This window comes from Peromyscus californicus, unplaced genomic scaffold, assembly GCF_007827085.1.
Source record: "Peromyscus californicus insignis strain IS unplaced genomic scaffold, ASM782708v3 Scaffold_4__1_contigs__length_199733344, whole genome shotgun sequence".
In the NCBI taxonomy this organism is placed as follows: Eukaryota; Metazoa; Chordata; class Mammalia; order Rodentia; family Cricetidae; genus Peromyscus; species Peromyscus californicus.
This window is the reverse complement of record NW_026294562.1, coordinates 82,366,395-82,388,542: the sequence shown is the minus strand read 5'-3', so window position 1 is coordinate 82,388,542 and position 22,148 is coordinate 82,366,395. Positions and strand designations below refer to the sequence as shown.

The following is a 22,148-nucleotide window of genomic DNA, read 5'->3' as shown; positions in this document are numbered from 1 at the left end:
GATAAATTGTTGACACAGTGAGTTGTGCTCATGGTGTTGATGTGGTGAGTTGTACTGATGCTGTGGGTGTGAGCTGTACTCATGGTGTTGGCATGATGAGTTGTACTCATGATGTGGGTGTGGTGAGTTGTAACCATGGTGTTGACATGGTGAGTTGTACTCAGTGGTGTTGATGTGGAGAGCTGAAGTCATGGTGTTGATGTGGAGAGTTTTATTCATGGTGTTGATGATGTGGAGAGCTGTACTCATGGTGTTGATGATGTGGAGAGTTGTACTCATGGGGCAGGTGTGAGGGGAGGAGGCTCCCAGGACACAGAGGTTTGGAAGGTTTTCAGGATGATCAGGAAGGATGGTCAGTGCCAGAGGCTATGACATGGAAAGTCCTATTTGTACCAACCAGGACTTCTGGGATGGATGAAAAGGAGATGATGGTTACTGGAGCGATGCAGGTGGTCCAGCAGTGCCAAGTCAGACTGCAGTGGCTTAGAAAGTGACAAGGCCACTTCACACCAGCAGGAGGTTATTTGTCAAAACACCAGATATTGACAATAGTTGAAGGCAATTAGAGAAATCAGAGATGAGCTGTGGTGATGGTGGGAATACACAGTGGGACAGCTGCTGTGGAGACAGTTGGTGGTTCCTTAGGAGGCTAAACAGGAAGATGGGATGTGTGTGTGTGTGTGTGTGTGTGTGTGTGTGTGTGTGTGTGTGTGCTCAGCTTGCTAACAGAGCATGTGCATCATGTGCATCATATGTGTGAGGCCTCAGGTTCAATTCCAAGCACCAACAAAGAAAGAAACAAAACAAAAGGTGAGAACAATTTAAATGCCCATTGACGACTGGGCAACCACAATGTAGACACCCAGATAGTGGAATATTATTTACTCATAAAAAGGAATAAAAGCTGTAGTGGTATTTGCTCTGCCCATGACCTTGAACTCTATGACCTGAAGGAGGCGGTGCTTCTTGCCGTTGTACATGACCTCTTAAAAGGAAAGGGAGAAGGGTCACAAGGCCTTTCTCAGTTTCCTGTTTTGAAAATTCTTTAGTTTTACAGAAGGCCTGATGCATGCTCCAACGTGTATCAGCCTTGAAAACATCATGCATGTGTAAGAAGCAAGACACAGGAATGATGAATGGCGTGACTCCATTTATATGCAGTATCCAGAACAGACAAATCCATAGAGAGGAAGTGGATTAGTGTTTTTTGGATTTGGGGAGCTAGGGGTTGAAGGGTGACAGTTAAGGTGGAGTTTCTTTGTAAGCTGCTGGAAATGTGGATGATGGGTTTTAGTGAATCAGATGTAATCAAGTTGACAACCAAGAATACCCATCACACACCCATTCTCACACAATACATGTGTAAAAATCAGAAGCTAAGGTCTGTTTATGCTGTGTTTGGAGCCTGATTTACCTTACATAATACAATATTTTCTAGTTCCATCCATTTTATTGAAAAATATCATGATTTCATTTTCTTGAGACATGGTCTTATGCAGGCTGCCCTCAAATTTGCTGTATATCCAAGGCTGGCCTTGAACTGATTCTACTTTTGGGAGTGCTGGTGAATTATATACTTTAAATAAGTGAATTATAGGGCATGTAAGTTTGTTGTGGAATATTTTGCATTTGTAAAACTATGTGAAGATGTGCTGCATATGTTTAATTATGTAAAGATGTGTTGCTGTTTTACCTTGCCTGCCTAAGGCACCTGATTGCTCTAATAAAGAGCTGAATGGCCATTGTGAGGGACAAGGTATAGGTGGAACTTCCAGGAAGGGAGAGTAAGTAGGAGGAGGAATTTAGGCTCAAAGAAGAAAGAAAAGGAGTTGACAGGGAGATGCCAGGGGCCAGCCATATAGACACAGAGGAAGCAGGAAAGTAGGACATACTGAATGAAAGAAAGGTAAAAAGCCCTGAGGCAAAACATAGATGAATAGAAATAGGTTAAATTAAGTTAAAAGAGCTAGTGAGACAAGCCTAAGCTAAGGCCGAGCATTAATAATTAATAATACATCTCTGTGTCTTTATTTGGGAGCTGGTTGGTGGCCCAAAGAAAATTCCAACTACCTAAGTTATCTCAAAAAAAAAAAAAAAAAAAAAAAAAGCTATTGCACATCAAAGGGATTAGGACCTAAGAGAACAGAGACAGGGTGCACAGGCTGCTCTTTGCAAGGTGTTTAGCTGTGAAAGGGAAGAGAGAAAACGAGGAAAACAGTCAACACAGCAAAGGTGTGCAGGCTTTCAGCGTGGCAGCCCTGGGCACAGTGCTCTCCTGGCTCCTTCAGGGTGGGCACCCTCCTGTGTGTTGTTAATGGGCACCCTCCTGTGTGTTGTTAATGGGCACCTGTGCCCCTGTGTCTTAGATCTGCAGTGTTCAAAGACCTCTATGATCAAACCTCAGCTCACACCCAGAGAGCTCTCTACTCCTGGATGACCGGGATCCTGAGGACACCCTTCAACATCACTGGTGAGTGAGGGTTGGGTGGAGTGACTTCTAGGGGAACCCCACCTTCCAGACAGGTGCTTCAATCTCTAAAATCAGGATGGATTTAATTGCTTTTGTGATTTAAATTTTTTAAATTTATTTTTATTTTATGTACATTGATGTTTTGCCTGCATGTATGTCTGTGTGAGGGCGTCAGATCTTGGAATTATAGACAGTTGTGAGCTGCTATGTGGGTGCTGGGAACTGAACCTGGGTCCTCTGGAAGGGCGCTCAGTGCTCTTAACCACTGAGCCATCTCTCCAGTCCCTTGTTTTTGTGATTTTTTTTTTATCCCATCTCCCCTGCCACAATTCCAGATCCTATGTCACGTAGCTGGTAGAGTAGAACCACATTCCATGGCATCAGCCTGCTGTTCAAACACTGAAGTTTCTGAGATAAGGATGTATCTGTCTTACAAGTAACCTCGTGTCCTTGTTCTGTGGTGACATCTTACATTTGATGACAGCCTTTAGAGTGGGATTACAAGTTTAAAACCTGTGTGTAAAATGTGTTCATTAGCCAGGCATGGTGGTGCATGCCTTTAACCCCAGCACTTGGGAGGCAGAGGCAGGTGGATCTCTGTGAGTTCAAGGCCAGCCTGATTTATAAAGTGAGTTCCAGGACAGCCAAGACTGTTACACAGAGAAACCCTGTCGCAAAACAAAACAAAAACAAAAAACAGAAAAAGAAAAAGAACAAAGAACAATGGTGACAGGCTTTCTCACCGAGACCTGGGGCTTGCTGGTTAGGTGGGCTAGCTGGCCAGCAACCCCAGGGATCTGTCTGACTCTACTTCTCCATGCTAGAGTTCCAAGCCTGTGCTGCCACAGCAGGCTTTTTGTCGTTGTTGTTTTAGTTGTTTGTTTGTTTTGAGACAGGGTCTTGACTGGCCTGGAACTCACTATGCAGACCAGGCTGGCCCCAAAGTCATGGAGATCTATATTTCTCTACCTCCCCAGTGCTGGGATTAAAGGCATGTACTACCACGCCTTGCCAGGTTTTATTTTTGTAGTGGGTTCTGGGTATTAAACTCAGGTCTTCTTGTTTGCTTCACAAGCACTTTACTCATGTGTAACCAGCTGTGTCTGTGTTGAACACGAGCAGACTTTACACTTGTCATTACTCCCCCAACAATCTAAAACTATTAGCATAGCATGCTCATTGTGTTCAGTATTATAAATCATCTAGAGATGACTTAAAGTGTAGGTGGGCACATGTGTTGATTACATTTATATAAGGGACTAGAACAGTTAAGGATTTGGATACCTACAGGGTGTCCTAGGCTTATGGTTCTAGGGGCATTATGCTTGATGTCCCTGCAGAGAGTGAGAGAAGAGAGGGAGAGAGAAAGAAAAGAAATGAGAGAAGAAGAGAAGAAATGGAGGGAAGGGCAGAAAGAGAGAAGAGAGAGGTCCTTAGATACTGGTAGCTGTTACGAAGAAGATAAAGTGGATAAATGCCATAGGGCGGATGACTGACTGATTTAGACAACAGACTTGGCACAGACCTTTCTACAATGCTTTAAAAGATAAGGAAATAGGGCTGGGGAGACGGCTCAGGTGGTAAAGCACCCAGGTAAACGCCAGGTGAGCGTGACAGCCTGTTGTCATCACAGCCAGTAGGAGGTGGAGACAGGGCATCCTGGGGGAAGCTGGTGAGCTAGACTAGCCAAATTGGTGAGTTCTGGGTTCAAGTGAGAGACCCTGACTAAAAAATCTAAGGTAGAGAGTGATCAAGGAAGACACCTACATTCAGCCTCTGGCCTTTACATGCACATGTGTACACACATGTATCCACACTCATACACACAGGTACACCATACACACATATCCCCGCCAAAAATTAGTAAAACATTTTAACCATTTGAGCATGCAGTCAGACATTGCACCTTGAAAGCAGTCACAGATGATTGATGAATGAGGGGGCCCGAATCCCAGTAAAACTCTGTACGGACATTGGTATTTGAACTAATGTAATGTTCATGTGCTACCAAACATTAGTGCTTTTTAATTTTCTTTTCTATCATATAAAGACTGTTCTTGGTTTTCAGACTATATAAAAACACATGGTGGCCTGAGTTTGTCCTAGGGTTGGTCAATCTCTGAACTAAGAAATCAGGGAAGACCTTTCCAACGGATGCCATTTGGATTAAGTCCAAGATGAGACTGACTCTGTCATGTGAGGCACAGGGAGGGAAGACACCCAAGGGTGAGGGACAGCAGACACAGACAAAGGTTTTGGGGTGAGAATGAACTCAGTGTGTTGGGAAGACATAGAAGAAGCCAGCGGGGCTGGAGCACAGGATATGCCATCTAGTCTTTTCCTGGAATTAATCTCTGAGAGTTTTGCGGGAGTAACTTTAAACAGCATACAATAAATGTCTTAAATACATGGGTGAATTCCCTCTAGTCATGGCCTCCAGGAACCTGAGCCTCACACTATACAACAATGAGGAGGTCACTCAAGTGTAATGAATGAATGAATGAAGTGTAATGTGAGTGTGTGTGTGTGTGTGTGTGTGTGTGTGTGTGTGTGTGTGTGTGTATGCTGTGCGATGTTCTGTATGGCAAATGTGTTGCTAATTAGTCAATAAAACACTGATTGGCCATTGGCTAGGCAGGAAGTGTAGGCGGGACAAGGAGGAGAATAAAGCTGGGAAGTGGAAGGCTGAGTCAGAGAGACACTGCCAGCTGCCACGATGACAAACAGCATGTGAGGATGCTGGTAAGCCACGAGCCATGTGCAAGGTATAGATTTCTAGAAATGGATTAATTTAAGCTATAAGAACAATTAGCAAGAAGCCTGCCATGGCCGTACAGTTTGTAACCAATATAAGTCTCTGTGTTTACTTGGTCGGGTCTGAGCTGCCGTGGGACTGGCGGGTGACAGAGATTTGTCCTGACTGTGGGCCAGGCAGGAAAACTCTAGCAACATATGTATGTATGTAGTATGCTGGCTAGAGGTAGTTAGACATCAGATGTCTTCCTCAACCACTTTCTACTTTATTATTTTGGACAGGGTCTCTCCCTGAACCTGGAGCTCACTGATTGGCTAGACTAGACGGCCATTGAGAACTGGGGATCCACTTAAATCTTCACTGCCACCACTGGAGTGCTGGGGTCACAGATGTGTGCTTCTATGGATGCTAGGGATGCAGACTCAGGTCCCTGTGTTTCTGAGGCAGGCACATTACCAGCTCAGTCTTCTCCCCAGTGCCCAACTCCCATACCTCTGATTCCCTAGCTTAAGGAGTTAACAGTATTTGGTGAATCAGCCCATGAAAAAGCTGACTTGTCTATCTCGTTTTGACCTTGCCAGTGTCCACATCTCCCCCAAACAGCTCTTGGTGACAGATTTATATGCTCTTACTTCTTTCTTTTCTTTAAATGTCACCAATACAATGCTGTGTGTAACATCTGTACCAAAGGCCTGGGGGTGGGGCAACCTCAGCCAGTTCCAGCTCATTGAAATCTGACATTGGGTCCTGGTTTGATTGTTTTAAAGTTCCATTGATATGTCACAGATGGGGCATTTCAAATGCCAGAACACAGTGACACAGAGACTCCTCTGGGAATTGCAAAGAGAAAGAGATTATTTCCAGCTAAGGAGAGAAAGGAAGGTTTAAGCCAGTTTTGATAGCACAACTACTATCCCAGCTACTTGGAAGGCTAAGGCAGAAGGATAGCAAGTTCAAGACCAGCCTGGGCAACTGAGTAAGACCTTGTAACTAAGTGAAAACAATGGAGAGTTTTTTAGTGGTGAAGCCCTTGTCTGGCATGTGTGAAGCCTTGGAGTCAACCTCTACTATCACCTAAATGAAAAACAAAAGCAAAAGTAAAGCTGAAGAGCTGAGGAGATGGCTCAGTTGGTAAAGTGCTCATCTTGCAAGCGTGAAGACCTGAGTTCGATCCCCAGTCCATGTGGTGGTGTGTGCTTATAGTATCCACGCCAGGGAGGGAGAGACAGGTGAACCCATGGGGCTCTCTGGCCAGCCAGTCTAGCTTACTCAGTGAGTTCTGAGTAAGTGAGGCAAGTGAGAGAACTCATTTCAAAAAGCAAGCAAGCAAACAAACAACCCCAAAACAGCAACAACAACAACAAAAAGAAATTGGTAGTACACGAGAAATGGCACCTAAAGTTGTCCTTTAGCTCTCTCTCTCTCTCTCTCTCTCTCTCTCTCTCTCTCTCTCTCTCTCTCTCTCTCTCTCACACACACACACACACACACACACACACACACATACACACACACACACACACACAGAGGTACTGGGAACTACACTTGGGTCTTCTACAAGAGCACTTAGGGCTCTTAATTGTTGAGCTATCTCTATAGCTCTTCCATCTTAATTTTTGAGACAAAATCTCTTCTCGAACCTGGAGCACACTAATTTGGCTAGGCTGGGTGGCCAGCAACCTCCAGGAGTCCTCCCATCCCTACTTCTCTAGTGTTGGGATTGCAAGTGTAGGCAACTGAGCCAGTGTTCGGTTCGGTTCTATTCTGTTCTGTTTGGTTCGCTTCTGTCTTGTTCTGATTGTTGTTCTTTTCTTTCTCTTCTTCTTTTTAAATGTGGGTTCTGGGGAATTGAACTCAGGATCTCATGCTTCTATGGCAAGCACTTAGCCAGCTGAGCCACCTTTTTATTTAGAAGCTGTTATTTGTTTATTTACCTATTATTTATTTCTCTCTCTTTGTAGATGGCTCAGTGTCATGGGTCAGTGCAGAAAAATTATGGATTTTGGGCAGATACATGGTTCACCTATCGTTTGAAGAAATTATGAACATCAGTCCTGTAGAAGTAAGTTGGAGAAGTATATTTTTATGTCCTTATTGCTAATATACCTCGAATGAAACGTGCTCCAAACTCCCAATGTTTGTTAAGCAGGTGTCCCGGGAACCATACACCTGCCTCAGCCCAGACTATCTTTACCTTTTAAACAAAACTCTTGGAACAAAGCCCTAGGGGTCAGTGGTGGGGTTGTATTCTAGCACAGAAGAGCTAAGAAGAAAAGGAACTGTGGACAACTGAGGGCTTTGACACAGCCAACATGATATGAAGGGAACATTGGCTAGGAACCAAGGCTCATGTGAGGAGATTTTTGTACTCAAGAAAAGCCAAGGACAATAGCTATTGAGTTTCCAGTCCATGGAAGTCTGAGCTCAAGCCAGAGCAGCATGGATTAATGGCCGCTTCTATTAATAGTGACTTCTATTAATACCTACTTCAACATGAGCGATGATTGGATCTGAACTCGGGGGTTTACAGTGGAGAAACGTTTGTGGCTCATGTTACTTAACTCGCCAGTCAATTTGTCTCTTTCCTTCTGATGTTGACTCAATGACATTAAGATCCCTTGGGCACTGTGACTTTGAAATGAGGCCTCTGAAGAATGCTCCAACAGAGGTTTCTAGAGAGCAGGGGGCTGGGCTCCATTACAACAAAAACAAAAAGCACATGGGCCTTGTCTTTCACCTTGCATGAAATGACTGCCTTCTTCCGAAAGCCGTCCACCCAACAGTGTACGATCGTTAGAAAACCCAAGACAAGACTCGGTTCCTCTTGCATCATTGTACGCATGGCGTGCATGTATGAGTGTCCGTGTGCACATGCCATGGCGTCTGTCTGAGGGCCAGAGAACAGTGTTTAGGACTTGGTTCTTTTCTCCCGTGGTGGGTTCAAGGGATTGAACTGAAGTTTGCATGGCCAGCACCTTTGCCTGCTAAGTCATTTCTGCCAGCCCCGGTTCCTCTCTTACCTAGGAGGCTAGGAGCACCTCAGACATTTTTGCCATTTTACTTCAGTCTTTGAAGTAACCCTGTCACCCATCTCCCCGCTTACTCTCTCAAAGCTGAATGATTTTCCGGAAGTAGTTGTGGTTAAATTCTCAGAAATCTGAGCTCCTGGGGGATTTCTATGATCAGGTATCCATGGGCAACTTCTCGTGACCTACAAATAGAAGCGGGGAGGGGTTATATATGATCAAAGGGGGTACTCCTCAACGGAGGGATTATTAAGAGCACCTTCTTTTCCAAGTGGTGTTTTGTGTGTGTGTGTGTGTGTGTGTGTGTGTGTGTGTGTGTGTGTGTATTTGTCGTGTGTGCCAGTGTGTGGGTGCACATGTATGCAACTACATTTGCACATGTGTGCAGGAGGGTGCGTAGGCCCAAAGTCAACATCAGGTGCCTCTTCCTTGATTGCTCTCTGTTAATTTTTTAAAAATTGTTACTTTGTTATTTTTATTTGTCTGAGTGTTTTGCCTGCATTTCTATGTACCACTTACAGTGCCTGGCACTCATGGAGGCCGGCAGAGAGCATTGGATTCCCTGGAACTGAAGTTCCAGATGGTTGTGAACTGCCATGTGGGTGCTGGAAATTGGGCCTGGGTCCTCTAGACGAGCATCTAGTGCTCTCAACTGCTGAGCCTTCCCTTCGGCCCCTGCTCTCCACTTGGTTTATTGAGGCAGGGTCTCTAGCAGAGCCCAGAGCTCACCATTCTGGCTAGCATAGCTAACCAGCTTGGCCCTGGGATCTCCTGTCTGTGCCTCTGAAGTGCTGGGATACAGGGGGCTGCCATGTCTGTCTGACTATGTGGGCTCTGGAGATCTGGGCCCTTCCCCCGTGTCTGGACCTTATCCACCGAGCTCTTCCCCCAGTCCACTGAGCCCGTTGTAAAATACAGAATTAGAGTGTATCAACACACAGAATGCAAAGTCTGAAGCAGGAGGTAAAGCCATAATGAGTCCTATTGTAGCATCAGATGTCAGTGCGATACCCTTGGGCGTGTAGGCAAACGGAGCAGGACTAGAGTCTGAACAATACACTTAGCACTACGTGTAATCTATATGCTACATTTTGTATCTTGCAAAGAGAACATATGCTCTGTCTATCATCGCAGGCCATCTATTAGCTTGTTAACCCATTTAAAAATAAGTTTTACTCTTCAAAGCAGAAAAATTTGTGGGTTGCATTGTCTGTACTCAGCACAATAAGTCTAGCACCACACATACAACAATCGGCTTTAAAAACCTTCAGCCGAATAGTACTCCATTGTGTATATGTACCACATTTTCTTAATCCATTCTTCAGTTGACGGGCATCTAGGTTGTTTCCAGGATCTGGCTATTATGAATAATGTTGCTATGAACATAGTTGAGCATGTATCTTTGTGGTATGATTGAGCATTCCTTGGGTATATGCCCAAGAGTGGTATGGCTGGGTTTTGAGGTAGAACAATTCCCAATTTTCTGAGAAGTCGCCATACTGATTTCCACAGTGGTTGTACAAGTTTGCATTCCCACCAACAGTGGAGGAGTGTTCCCTTTGACTTTATTAGTGTTTTTGATCATAGCCATTCTGACAGGTGTAAGGTGGTATCTCAGAGTTGTTTTGATTTGTATTTCTCTGATGATTAAGGATGTTGAGTATTTCTTTAAATTGAAACAGTTATTCTTGAAGAGTAACTAAGCTCACACCTCTCAATGGTAGACTGGCATTTAATAGAGGGATGTGGAGAAGAATGGGATGCTGAGATGAAGACACACACACACACACACACACAGCCAAGAAGAATGGACAGCTGAATTCAAAAAACATCAACAATTTCCAGAATTTAAAATCCTGAATTATGACATGACACTAGTGGAATTCAGGTGTTTCTGGTACATGCACTGCTCTCACCAAATGTGAGGTTGAACTGTTGACCTTGTGTACATCCTACCTCACAAATGAGTCTGTCAGATAGACTATAGACTGAAGATGATGCTCCAACACTGTGGAGAAACCTCAGGTGACTGTCCAGACAGCTGACTGTTTCTGTCGACTCACATTTTTTTGGAAGCTGCTTGCATGCATTTCCTGTTTTTATTTTTTATTTGGTAATATTATTTCCTTATTGGATCTCTGAGGGAGTTGAAGATTAGTTAGTTATAGTTGAAGATTAGATAGTTATAGTTATAGTTTTCTTTGTTAAGAATTTCAGGGGTTGGAGAGATGGCTCAGTGGTTAAGAGCACTGGCAGTTCTTCCAGAGGTCCTGAGTTCAATTTCCAGCAACCACATGGTTCATAACCATCTGTAATGAGGTCTGGCGCCTTCTTCTGGCATGCAGGCAGAACACTGTATACATAATAAATAAATAAATCTTTAAAAAATAAAAGGGCTGGAGAGATGGCTCAGAGGTTAAGAGCACTGACTGCTCTTCCAGAGGTCCTGAGTTCAATTCCCAGCAACCGCTCACAACCATCTGTAATGAGATCTGGCGCCCTCTTCTGGCCTACAGACATACATGCAGGCAGAACACTATATACATAATAAATAAATAAATCTAAAAAAAGAATTTCAGAAAAGAAACTCACTAAAGAGGAATAAGTGTATAAATTTGAAAGATGTTATAAGATAGTTCTGTTAGTAATATAAGTTAGGATAGAAAGTAAATCAGGTACATTTTGGACTTACCAAAACAGCATAGATAATGGAATTATTTTCTCTGAATTTGTCAAATACAAATGGACTAGACATTGTTTAGGTATTTATTGCATGTATATGTGGTATATTGTTATTGTACTTTGTGTATAGTTTTTCTTATATTAGTTATAACTTTTTTCCTTTTTTTCTTTTTATTAAAATAGAAAAGGAGGAAAAAAGAATTCGTACTGTATCAAGCTGATAATAGAAAAATAAATGAACAAATTAAAAAAAAACCCTTCAGCTACTGGAATGTTGAAAAGTAACACCTTCCAGCAGGGCGGTGATGGTGCACACCTTTAATCCCAGCACTCGGGAGGCAGAGGCAGATGGATCTCTGTGAGTTCGAGGCCAGCCTGAGCTACAGAGTGAGTCCCAGGACAGCCAGGGCTACACAGAGAAACTCTGTCTTGGAAAAAAAAAATAACACCTTCCTGCCCAGCCTGGTAGTGTGCAACTGCAATTCCTTCCCCAGCCTGGTAGTGTGCAACTGCAATTCCTTCCTGCCCAGCCTGGTAGTGTGCAACTGCAATTCCTTCCCCAGTACTGAAAAAATGCCAGTGAGGATATGGACAAGAAGGAAGCCTTAACGCTGGCATGTTGGGGCACGCCTTTAATCCCAGCACTTGGGAGACAGGGGCAGGTGGATCTCTGTGACTTCAAGGACAGCCTGGTCTATAGCATAAGACCCCCTCTCAAAACAAACAACACCCCCAAACTAGATCTCCCAGCTACACTACCTGCCTGTTTACCTGAGAGCCTCCGAGGCAGCAGGTTGGAGAGACACTTGCACATCAGTGCCCACTGCAGCGCTCTACAACAGCTAAGAGATGGGTGGAGCCAACTAGACCCCAACAGTAGAGGAGTGGATAAGGAAAACATGCTCTGTGTGCACAGTAGAACCTTTCTCATCCTAGCATCTTGGTTTATTTGAAATTAGTGTGGTTTTTACTTTTTAATGATGTTTTTATTAATTTCTGTAAGACTTTTATACATTGTATCTTGAATATACTCACCCCCTATTCCCTCCCACCCACACAGCTTTGAGATTTCTTTTTTTTTTTTCATGTCTTTCCCCATTGAGTCCAGTTTCACACAATGGAATTTTTCAGCCATAGAGAATGAAGTTACATTGAATGCAACTGGAGATAATCATATCAAGCTAATTAAGTCAGTCTCAGAAAGACAAATATGTTTTCTCTCACTTGTGGTTCCCAGATTTTATAAAGATACATAAAACTATGTGTGTGTAAGACATGGAAGTAGCAGTGAAATGTTTAGGGGAACGAACAGGACTAACAAGATGGGGGGAGGTGAGAAAGATAAGGGGTAGGGGCTATGGGGAGAATGCTCTACAAATGGTAGATACTCATATAAACATCCTTGTGTGACACAGTACCATATGCAATAAGTATATACAGTGAACATTAAAAATCAATAATAAGAGAAGAGCAGTAAAGTCATTTGAGAACTGGTAGCGTAACCATATGGCTGAGATGGGCACTGCACGGGCCACCAGGGTGGATCTCCACTGGACCACTTGACCCTCCTCACCAATCTCACCTGTCTTCCCATCTTTGTCTACCAGATTGGGCTGTTTATCAGCTATGACAACGCCACCAAGCAGCTGGACACAGTGTATGATGTCACCCCTGAACTGGCTCAGGCATTTCTGGAGAGGATCCGCTGCTCCAGCTTTGACATGAGGAACATCTCCACCATTCACAGGCAAGGGTGGCACTGGGCCGTATTTGGTCCAAGGGCTGGGGAGACGATTCAGTTGGTAAAGTGCTTGGCCAATGAGCGTGATCTGAGTTAGAACCCATGGCACCCAGGTAAAAAGCTAGCTGTGTCAACATGTGCCTGTAATCCCACGACTGAGAGAGGATATGAGGTAGAGACAGGAGGATCCTGGGAGCTCAGCCAGGCTAGGTAGGTGATGAATTCCAGGTTCTCTGAGAGACCTTGTCTCCACTAAGTAAGGTGGAAGGTGACTTAGGAAGACACTTGATGTCATCCTCTGGTCTCCACATGGATACACACATGAGGATGCATACTTACACACACACACACACACACACACACACACACACACACACACACACACGCACGCACGTATGCACGCACGTATGCACGCACAAATGCAATCAAAGTACCAGATACCTTGGAGTGACTACAAATCCAGAGTTTCCTGATAATAGCCCCATACTTCTCTGTGCATGTGAGGAGAGGGATTTGCTCCCAAGGGCTCATCATTCTTTGAAAATGTTTGGAAAGGGGAAGGGGAAAATCCTGGAGCAGCTCCTGGATATCAGACATTTTCTGTCACCTCTCCTAGTGTTTCTCCCAGCCCTGAGCTGGAGCAAGGCCATCTTCACTAGTCAGGGTGGCACTGTAAGGTGAATGTAGTTGCAGGGTCCTTAGACCACTCCAGTGACCAGAAGACACCCAGTGTGCAATTGTAGAAAGCAGCTTTATTCTCGAGACAGAAAAACCAGCATGCTGGGGTCCAACCAAAATGGACCATTTTGGTTGGACCCCAGGGGAGGGTAAGGCAGTCCCTTTTAAGCCTGCTTAGGGGAATTACAGCTGTGGTTAAGTATACTTTGAAGTGATGGAGTATAGACTCTTACTAGTATAGGAATCAATTTGTGATTGGCTCGTGACATCTGGTCAGCAACTGTGGTTGAGGTGTCAGGGGTCTATCTGCTGGGTCAGGGGTCTGTCTGACTGAAAATAGCAAGAACAGTTCCTGCTTGTGGCTGGTTAGGTCCCTGATTGGCTACCAGATTGGATGTACTTCCTGAGGGTCTGGTTGAAGCCAGGCATGAGTCAACTCAGGATGGTGGGGTAATATGGGGCAATGGTCTTAGCAAATTGGCCCCTGGGGGGAAAAAAAACAACAACTGGCCCTGGTCCCTTCAGTGGTGTTTCCATTAGGTTGGGGCAAGTGTTGGAGGCAGCTGGTGGATTCCCATGTTCGAGATCCCTTGTATCAGGCCGTCAGCTGGGGAGCCCCTGGATGACATCAGCTCTTGAGTCTAGTCATGGCACTGAGATCCCCATCTTTAGCCATTTCCAGTTAGGGGTGCCTGACCCTGGAGGGAGGAGGGGGTCAAGCAAGGGAGGAGGTGGTGAGGACCATATGTTCTAATTTGATTTTTGTTGCTTTAATAAAATACCATGACCAAGAGCAAGTTGGAGGCTTATCACATCTTACAGCTTGTAGTCCATCATTGAAGGAAGCCACAGCAGGAACTAAGGGCAGGAACCTGGAGGCAGGAACTGATGCAGAGACATGGAGGAGTGCTGCTTACTGGCTTTGCTTCCCATGGCTTGCTCAACCTGCTTTCTTATACAATCCAGGGCCATCTGCCTAGGGACGGCACCACCCATAGTGGACTGGACCCTCCCACACCAATCATTAATCAAGAAAATGCCCTATAGACATGACCACAGTCCAATCTGATGGAAGCATTTCTCAATTGAGGTTTCCTCTTCTGAGATGATGCCAAGCTTGTGTCAAGTTGACAAAAACCTAACCAGCACACACTCTTCTCTCCATCCTCTCAGGGTCTTGGCTGTCACATCCTGAATTACCTTAAAATCTTTCAGATGAATCCTTCTAGAGTGGGTGTTCATTTGGAACTATGTCACAATCTCCCCTGTCCATAATAAATTTCACCCAACAGCATGAATCCTCTTTTACTATTTTACACACACAAAAATAACTTGGTAAGTAAGGACATGGAGCCAGAGCTAGACTTCTTGGATTTAATCCCAGCTCTGCTACTTTCGAGTTGTGACCTTGGCCACATCCTATCACCCGCCCTGTGCCTTTCTTTATTCATATGTAAAATGGGAGACAAGAATCACTCTGCCTCATTAGTTCCTCTCAAAGATTCATTGCATGTGCTCAATAAGTGGTATTTTTTCCTAAAATTATTTCACAACTAAAGTTGTGTTTATTTATGATGTATAGTATATGGTGCTGGTCAATTTCGTCACTGTGACAAAATATATGAGAGAACTAACTTAAAGCAGCAAAGGCTCATTTTGGCCTCATGATTCGGAGAGGTTTCTGTCCATGGTGGCTTGGCCCTGCAGCTTTTGGGCTTGGTGGAGGTGACACATGGACACATCATGATGGAAGCAAGCAACAGGGCAAAACTGGTCACCTCATGGCACCCAGGAAGCAGAGAGGGGTGCGTGTTGGGGGGATGAATGTATCAGGGCAAAATACCCACTCTAGAAGGATTCATCTGGAAGATTTTAAGGTAATTCAGCTTAAAATCTAGCTACCTACTTCTTCTAGCAAGGCCCTGCCTCCCCATGTCTTCACCACCTCCAATGGCCTGTGAGGCTGCACATCTATCAATGGGTTATCATATCGAGGAAATTTGAGCCCTTGTGATTAATCACTTCCCAAAGGTCCCACCTCTGAACACTGCCATGCTGAGGATCAGATCTGCAACCTATGAACCTTTGAGGGACATCCAAGATCGAAACTACAGGGTTGGGGAGATGGCTCAGTGGGTAAAGACTCTGGCTAAGCAAAGGTGAAGACCTGAGTTCAAATCCCAGCACCCACATAAAAGCTAGATGTAGAGTGTGAGCATCTGTAATATGGAGAGATGGAGGAGGTAGAGGTAGGAGTGTGTGGGCCATATGCATACATGAACGAGAGACTTCATCCTTAACAAGGCAGAAGATGAGGTCTAACCCAAGAGATTGTACTTCCACCTCCTCATGCTGTGACTCACATCTGAATTCACACACGAGTGTGCACAACCCACGCACATGCATGCCTCTGCCCATGAATAAAAAATCCCCATAACATACATGCCTGTTACCTTCTGTACATGTGTGTGTTTGTATAGGTGAGGAGAATGCTTAGATCTGCTCTGAGCAGGGTTCCCTGTTGTTAACTATCATTGCCATGGTCTCTATCTCCGGAACTTACTCCTCTTATCTAACTGAAATTTTGTGTCTGTTGACATCCCTCCCCCGAGTTCTTGGTAACCAGCATCCTACTCTTTCTATGGCTTAATGAGCTCCTGTGTCCATGGCTGAATATGTCAATATCTCTGAGAAGGTTGAGCAAGGCTGCTTGTCGTCAACCAGCTTGTCCAGCCATGTTGATCTAGATGGTCTTTGTCCTATCTCTAAGAACATTCGCTGGTGAGTGAGGGTTTAGTACCCACCGGGAGACTCATCACTGGGCCTGCCTGTCCAGTTACTTGCCTATCCACTCGTATTTCCCATGATGCACTGTGATGAGTAAAGCAAACCCAGTTACTTAGAGTTCAGAGAGACAGGCTCATGCTGCGCTGCACCCCACCACACTGCTGTATGCAGTAACCTCAGTGAGGAGTCAAGTAACACCAGAGGCAAATGTCGCACAGAACTGGCCTTCAAACTCTAGCTGGCCTGAGAGTATGCTCCCAACCACTCCCCGTAGACTTCCAGCTAGACCAGAGTTTGCGTTCCCCCACTCCTGGGTTATTTTGTTTCTTTTCTTCTGACCTCTTAGCATCATCTGAGTGGGTAGGTGGTAAAGCATCCTGAGAAGAGAACTGTCGTTCAGAGTGGATGATCCTATACTTCTATGTTGACATTGGGGGAGGGGGGACGACGGGGGACTCTGGCATCCTCCTTTTCATATGCTTCCCTTCCTAGGGGATGAGGTGGCTTAGTTGGAGGGCTCTGGATTTAAGTTCCAACTCCTTTACTTGCTTTTGGGCAAGTTCCCTGATCTCTCTGGGTCTCAGTCTGCCCTTCTGTGAAATGGGGCTCTATTAGTTACTTTTCTTGTTGCTGTTATAAAATACCTGACAGAAACAACTTCAAGGAGAGTTTAATTCTGGCTGACAGTTTCAGAAGGTAAAGCTCATCCTGGCGAGGAAAGCATGGTGGGGGACGGGGCATGAGGCTGGTTTACATCACGATCAGCCAGGAAACTGAAAACAAGACCAGAAACAAGACCAGGCTATAACCCTCCACTGTCTGCTCCCAGTGAGCCACCTCCTCCAGCCGTGGCTGCCACCAGCTGGGGACCAGGCGTTAAAATACGTGACATTCCACATTCAACCCACACCAGGGGCTGGTGAAAACTAGTCTGTGGGGTTGTTGAGAGGTAATGATCCAGTTAGAGGGCACAGGACGAAGCGGTAAGTGATGGTCACTTTCGTGGTCTGGACTGCTCTCAGCTCTGAGCCACCCCAGCAGCCTCCCTTATCTTCTCACACAGGTTGGGGCTGTTGGTCTGTTTCTATGATGGTCTGGAGCTGCTGGACGCCACCCTGGCCCAAGTCCTTCTCCACCAGATGCTCAAGTGCAGCCGCCTCGGGGGCTTCCAGGCTGGCATCCAGAAGGTACAGATGAGATGCGAGTCCCTGGGGCCTCAGCCTCAGTTTCCCTGAGAACAAAAACGTGTTATTGAGCAGTCCAATCCTGGCAGATGGCATTTTCAATCCTGGAGAAGAGCATAGGAAGGAATTAGAGAAAACGTGGATGTATTGAAGGACAATCAGAACAGCCCTGACCAACTGAAATGAAGGGTCACCCGGAAATCTCAGCATCTGTACTGAGCACAGCCTGGGGGTCTTAAGTGGAGATCTGCTCAGAGGTCTGGGGGAGCCCAGCAGTGTTGACAAGTGGCTGAAGGACAGACAATGCAATGGTAGTACAAGGGGGTCCACAGGAGTAAAGGCTGGGCCGGACTCCATGCCAGGGACTGACGTTAATGGTCTAGGGAGGTGGCCTGGGTATGTCATGTTTCTAAAGACGTTCAGAGGCCCAGCATGGTGACACAGACCTATGATCCCAGCTGCTTGGCAGTCTGAAGCAGGAATGTCACAAAGTCAGGGTCAGACTAAGACTTTGTCTCAAAATAAAAAAAAAAGAAAAAGAAAAGGGTTTAGGGATGTAGCTCAGTGGTAGAATTCTTGCATAAATTGTATGGGTCCTTAAGTTTAACTCTGAGAATTGGAGTGGCAAAAAAAATAGTTACCAGGGCAAGGGCCACGCTGACAACCCAAGTTTGATCCCCAGAACCCACATGGTGGCAGGAGAGAACTGACTCCTGCACATTGTCGCCTGATTGCTACAGGAATGCAGTGGTACGTGAGCAGTCCACTTCTCCATGAATGAATGAATGAATGAATGAATGAATGATCCCAGCATGATCCATGAATGCAGATGATCCCAGCACAGGCAGGGTGGAGGAGCCCTGAATGAGTGTGTTTTTTTTTTTTTTTTTAAAGATTTATTTATTTATTATGTATACAGAAGAGGGTGCCAGATCTCATTACAGATGGTTGTGAGCCACCTTGTGGGTGCTGGGAATTGAACTCAGGACCTCTGGAAGAGCAGTCAGTGCTCTTAACCGCTGAACCATCTCTCCAGCCCCTGAGTGTGGTTTTTACTGAGCTCCTAGACTTGTTTCTGGGTCAAATTAGCAAATACAGATGACCCCCCCCCCCCCCCGCCCTCCTCCATCCTTTTCTCTCTGTTTATTTTTTCAGTGAAGTCTAGTTATAGATCCCTGGCTGGCCTCGAATTTGCAAACTTCCTGCCCCAGCCACCTGAGTGCTGGGATTTCAAGCATGTGTTACTATATCTAGGCTTCTTATTTTTATTTTTTTTTCCCATTCAAATTTCAGATCACTCTTTTCTTAACTAAAAAATAGAACCACCGCATTATAATACCATTCAAAGAAAATCTTGGTAAAGCCATCAGTAATTCCACAGCCATTTTCCACACATAATTCCAAATACCTTGTTACGTTGGGCATCTTTCACCATGGTCATCTATTTGTCAAGGCCTATTTTTGTGCTCAAGGAAAAATTCTTAAGCTCAAGCAAAAATAAGAAGATAATTGTATTTTGTGGCCATAGAGACACCCTTGGCCAAGAAGGAAGACAAATGCAATTGGACTTGGGGTGGGGGACCCCTTCAGGTCACTGGGAGACAGGTTAAGGACAGGGAGCTGGGCAGTTCTCAGACTTGAGGGCTCATTGCTTTCCTTAAAGTGCACAGCACTAGGTTCTGCGCAACCAGCGGATTCCCCAGGCCTTGTTGTGGCCTGGAATTGTGCAATTCTAGCCATCATGTGACGCTGCTGTTGCCTGTGGCTAGGCTTTGAGAGCCACTACTGTGGGGCTTCCTTCCGTCTCCTGGGAACAGCACCCGGGAAGGGGGCCCACTGAAACCGGTTTCTTCCTCTTAGCTCTGCTGCCCCCCAGTGGCAATTTCAAGATTTGCACATAAAAGGGCTGTGCGTGCGTGACTGAAGTGAACGTTGTTTAGACAAATTCAAGTGTTAAAACAGGTCCTTTTCTTCTCCCATCTTTCCTTCCATCCTTCCCTCTCTCCTTCCTTTCCTCCTCCCTCCCACCTCCCTCCCTCGCCCTCCCTCGTTCCTTCCTGTCCCCTCCTTTCTTTCTTCTTTCTTTCCTCCCCACTCCTTCCTCCTTTCCCCACCTCCTCCCTCCTCCCCCCCCCCCCCCCCCCCCGTCCTTCTCCTCCCCCTCCTCCCGCTTCTGGAAAGTGTTCCGTGACTGAGCCCTGTGCTCATTTGCTCATTTCCGTAATTACGTTCTTGAGTTTGGATTTTCACTTTATCTTTCTTGTACTGCTGAGAATTATTTTTTATGCAGATTATATATTACCATAAGAAAGGCCCTGGATAGTTCACAAAAGGAAAGCAACCAAATATATGGACATAGAGTTCAAGATCACAAGAGGAAAACAGACGCTACAAAATGATGGAGTTACAAGGGAATAAAATTCTTCCTACGGTGCTTGGAGGTTGATTTAACAACACATTAATATTTAAATGAAACCCAAAGTGAATTTTTAGCACATGAAAGCCAGGCCTGGAGCAGGCATTCTTAGGGGGCCAGTCACTGTCTGGCCATGACCAAGAATCCCTTGCTTTGCTGTCCCCGGGCCCATGTCTAGAGAGGGTGGCATGGAGTCCTTATACCCAGGGTGTGGTCCGAGGGAGCGCTGCCTTGCTGTCTCTCCAGGCTCATACCAGTTTGTTATCCTTCCAGCTCAAGGCCAACCTCCTGGACATTGCTACAGAGAACCAGACCCTCAACGAGACCCTAGGCTCTCTGTCAGATGCAGTCGTGGGTCTGACCAGCAGTCAGCTGGAATCCCTCTCCCCTGAGGCGGTGCACAGCGCCATCTCTACCCTCAACCAGGTTACAGGCTGGAGCAGAAGCCAGATCTGCATCTTATCTGCCAAATACTTGGCCCAGGAAAAGGTCAGCCGGGATCCTCAACCTCCTTCCAGTGCCTTCGGGGCCACTGTGATGTTAATCAGGTTGCTGTAACAAAATAACAGAGTTGGTGGTTTAAAAAACAGACATTTCCTTTCCACAGTTCTGGGAAGCCTCATTTTGAGGCCTGTTGCTTTGGCTTGTGAACAACAGCCGTCTTTCTATGGACTCAGGTGAACTCCATGACAGCAAGCTTGTCTGTCTCTCTGTCTCCGTCTCTCTGTCCCTTGGCAAATGCATGTATGCTTATTTATACAGATGTGTGGAGGCCAGAGGGATGATGGAATGTCTTCTTCAAGCATTTCTCTACCTTGTTTTATTGAGACAGGTTCTCTCACTGAACCTAGAGCCTGCCACTTTAGCTAGACTGGCCAGGCAGCAAGCCCCAAGGACCCACATGTCTCTGCCTTCCATCCCAACCCCAACCCCTTCAATCCCCTGGGGTTACAGGCTGACTGCCATGGTCATCTTTTTATGTGGGTGTCCAAACTAGAGTCCACATGCTTGTACAGAAAGCCTTTGCCTACTGAGAGCCCTCAGTTTTCTGGTAAAGGCCTTAATTCTATCAGTTCAGGGCCCCTGTCTACCTCTACTATCTCATGATTTAGGGTTTCTATTCCTGTGGCAAGACACATTACCAGAAGTAACTTGGGAGGAAAGGGTTTATCCGGCTTACTGGTAACAGCCCATCATCAGGGGAAGCCAAAGCAGGACCCTGGGAACAAGAACTTGAAGCAGAAGCTGTGGAGGAATGCTTCTCACTGGCTTGCTCCCCATAGCTTGCTCAGCCTGCTTTCTTAGACAACTCAAGATCACCTTCCTATAGGCAGCACTACCCACAGTGAGCTGGGCCCTCCTCCATCAATCATCAGTCAAAATACCAGACAGATTTGCCTATAGGCCAAGTGAGGCATTTTTTTCAATTGAGAGTCTGTCTTTCCAAATGACTCTAGCTTGTGTCAAGCTGACTAACAAAGATGTCTTGTGACCTCATTGCAACTCAATACCATCACACGGGGGGTAGGACTCAGCATATGAATTTTGGGGGCGGACATAAACATTCTGTCCATAACAGTCAGCCATGTGCAGATACAGCAGAAGGAACTATACAGAGGGAATGTGGAGGAGCTGACTGGGGTTTGAATCTTTACTCTGTCATCTACTTGTGTGACATTAGGCAATAGCTTAATTTCTTAATTTCTCTTTGCCTCGGTTCCCCTATTTTAAAACAGGGCTAAGAATGGCTCCTTCCTCACATCGCTGTTGCAGATTACTCAAGCAGTGCATAGGGAAGTGATTGGGCATTGGGGAAGTAACAGGCTGTGAGCTCTTAGAGAGAGCTGCTACCGAGCCGTGGACACACCTCAGGATTTTCTTCTTTGTTTTTAAGGCTGCTGACACACCTCCTAGCTTGCATGTGAGCAGTATTTTCATGGCTGTGACAGCTACCTGAGAGAGCCAGGCTGAAGGAGGCAAGCCTTATTTTGCTTTTCAGAGTTGGAGATTTCAGTCTGTGGTCAGCTGGCTCCCTTGCTCTGACTATGAGGCCACCCCAAACATCACGGCTGAAAGACTGTGTGGAAGAGTAGGCCGTTCATCTCGTGGTGACCAGGAAGCTAAATTTCCCCGAAAGTGTTCCAAAAGTCATGTCCAGAGCATGCTTTATTCATCTCTCAGGTGTCTCTTGATACAGGTTGGCAGGCAGGATTACCTGTTGGAAATCTCCGTTTGGGCTCCACTCCTCTCATTCCAGACCCCACCCAAAGAAAGGCTGCTCTGCTGGACCTTCTTATGGTTTGTGTGGGGAGAGCTGTCTCTATGCTGGGTCCAGTTAAAAAGGCTCCAGGCCCCAGAGACTTGGTTCCGAAGCACTTGGGCGTCCCACTCTTTCTGTTCACATACTTA

General features: G+C 45.7%; 1 protein-coding gene across 1 annotated transcript in view; it reads left to right on the top strand.

The window, feature by feature from the left end:
* The window catches only part of Otoa (otoancorin), a 70,279-nt gene that overhangs the window by 11,455 nt on the left and 36,676 nt on the right, over positions 1 to 22,148 (top strand). The window contains exons 9-13 of the mRNA XM_052713699.1: positions 2,367 to 2,470; positions 7,187 to 7,287; positions 12,541 to 12,680; positions 17,203 to 17,326; positions 20,013 to 20,228. Coding sequence (XP_052569659.1) covers positions 2,367 to 2,470; positions 7,187 to 7,287; positions 12,541 to 12,680; positions 17,203 to 17,326; positions 20,013 to 20,228 — 685 coding nt within the window. The remainder of the gene's footprint in view (positions 1 to 2,366; positions 2,471 to 7,186; positions 7,288 to 12,540; positions 12,681 to 17,202; positions 17,327 to 20,012; positions 20,229 to 22,148) is intronic.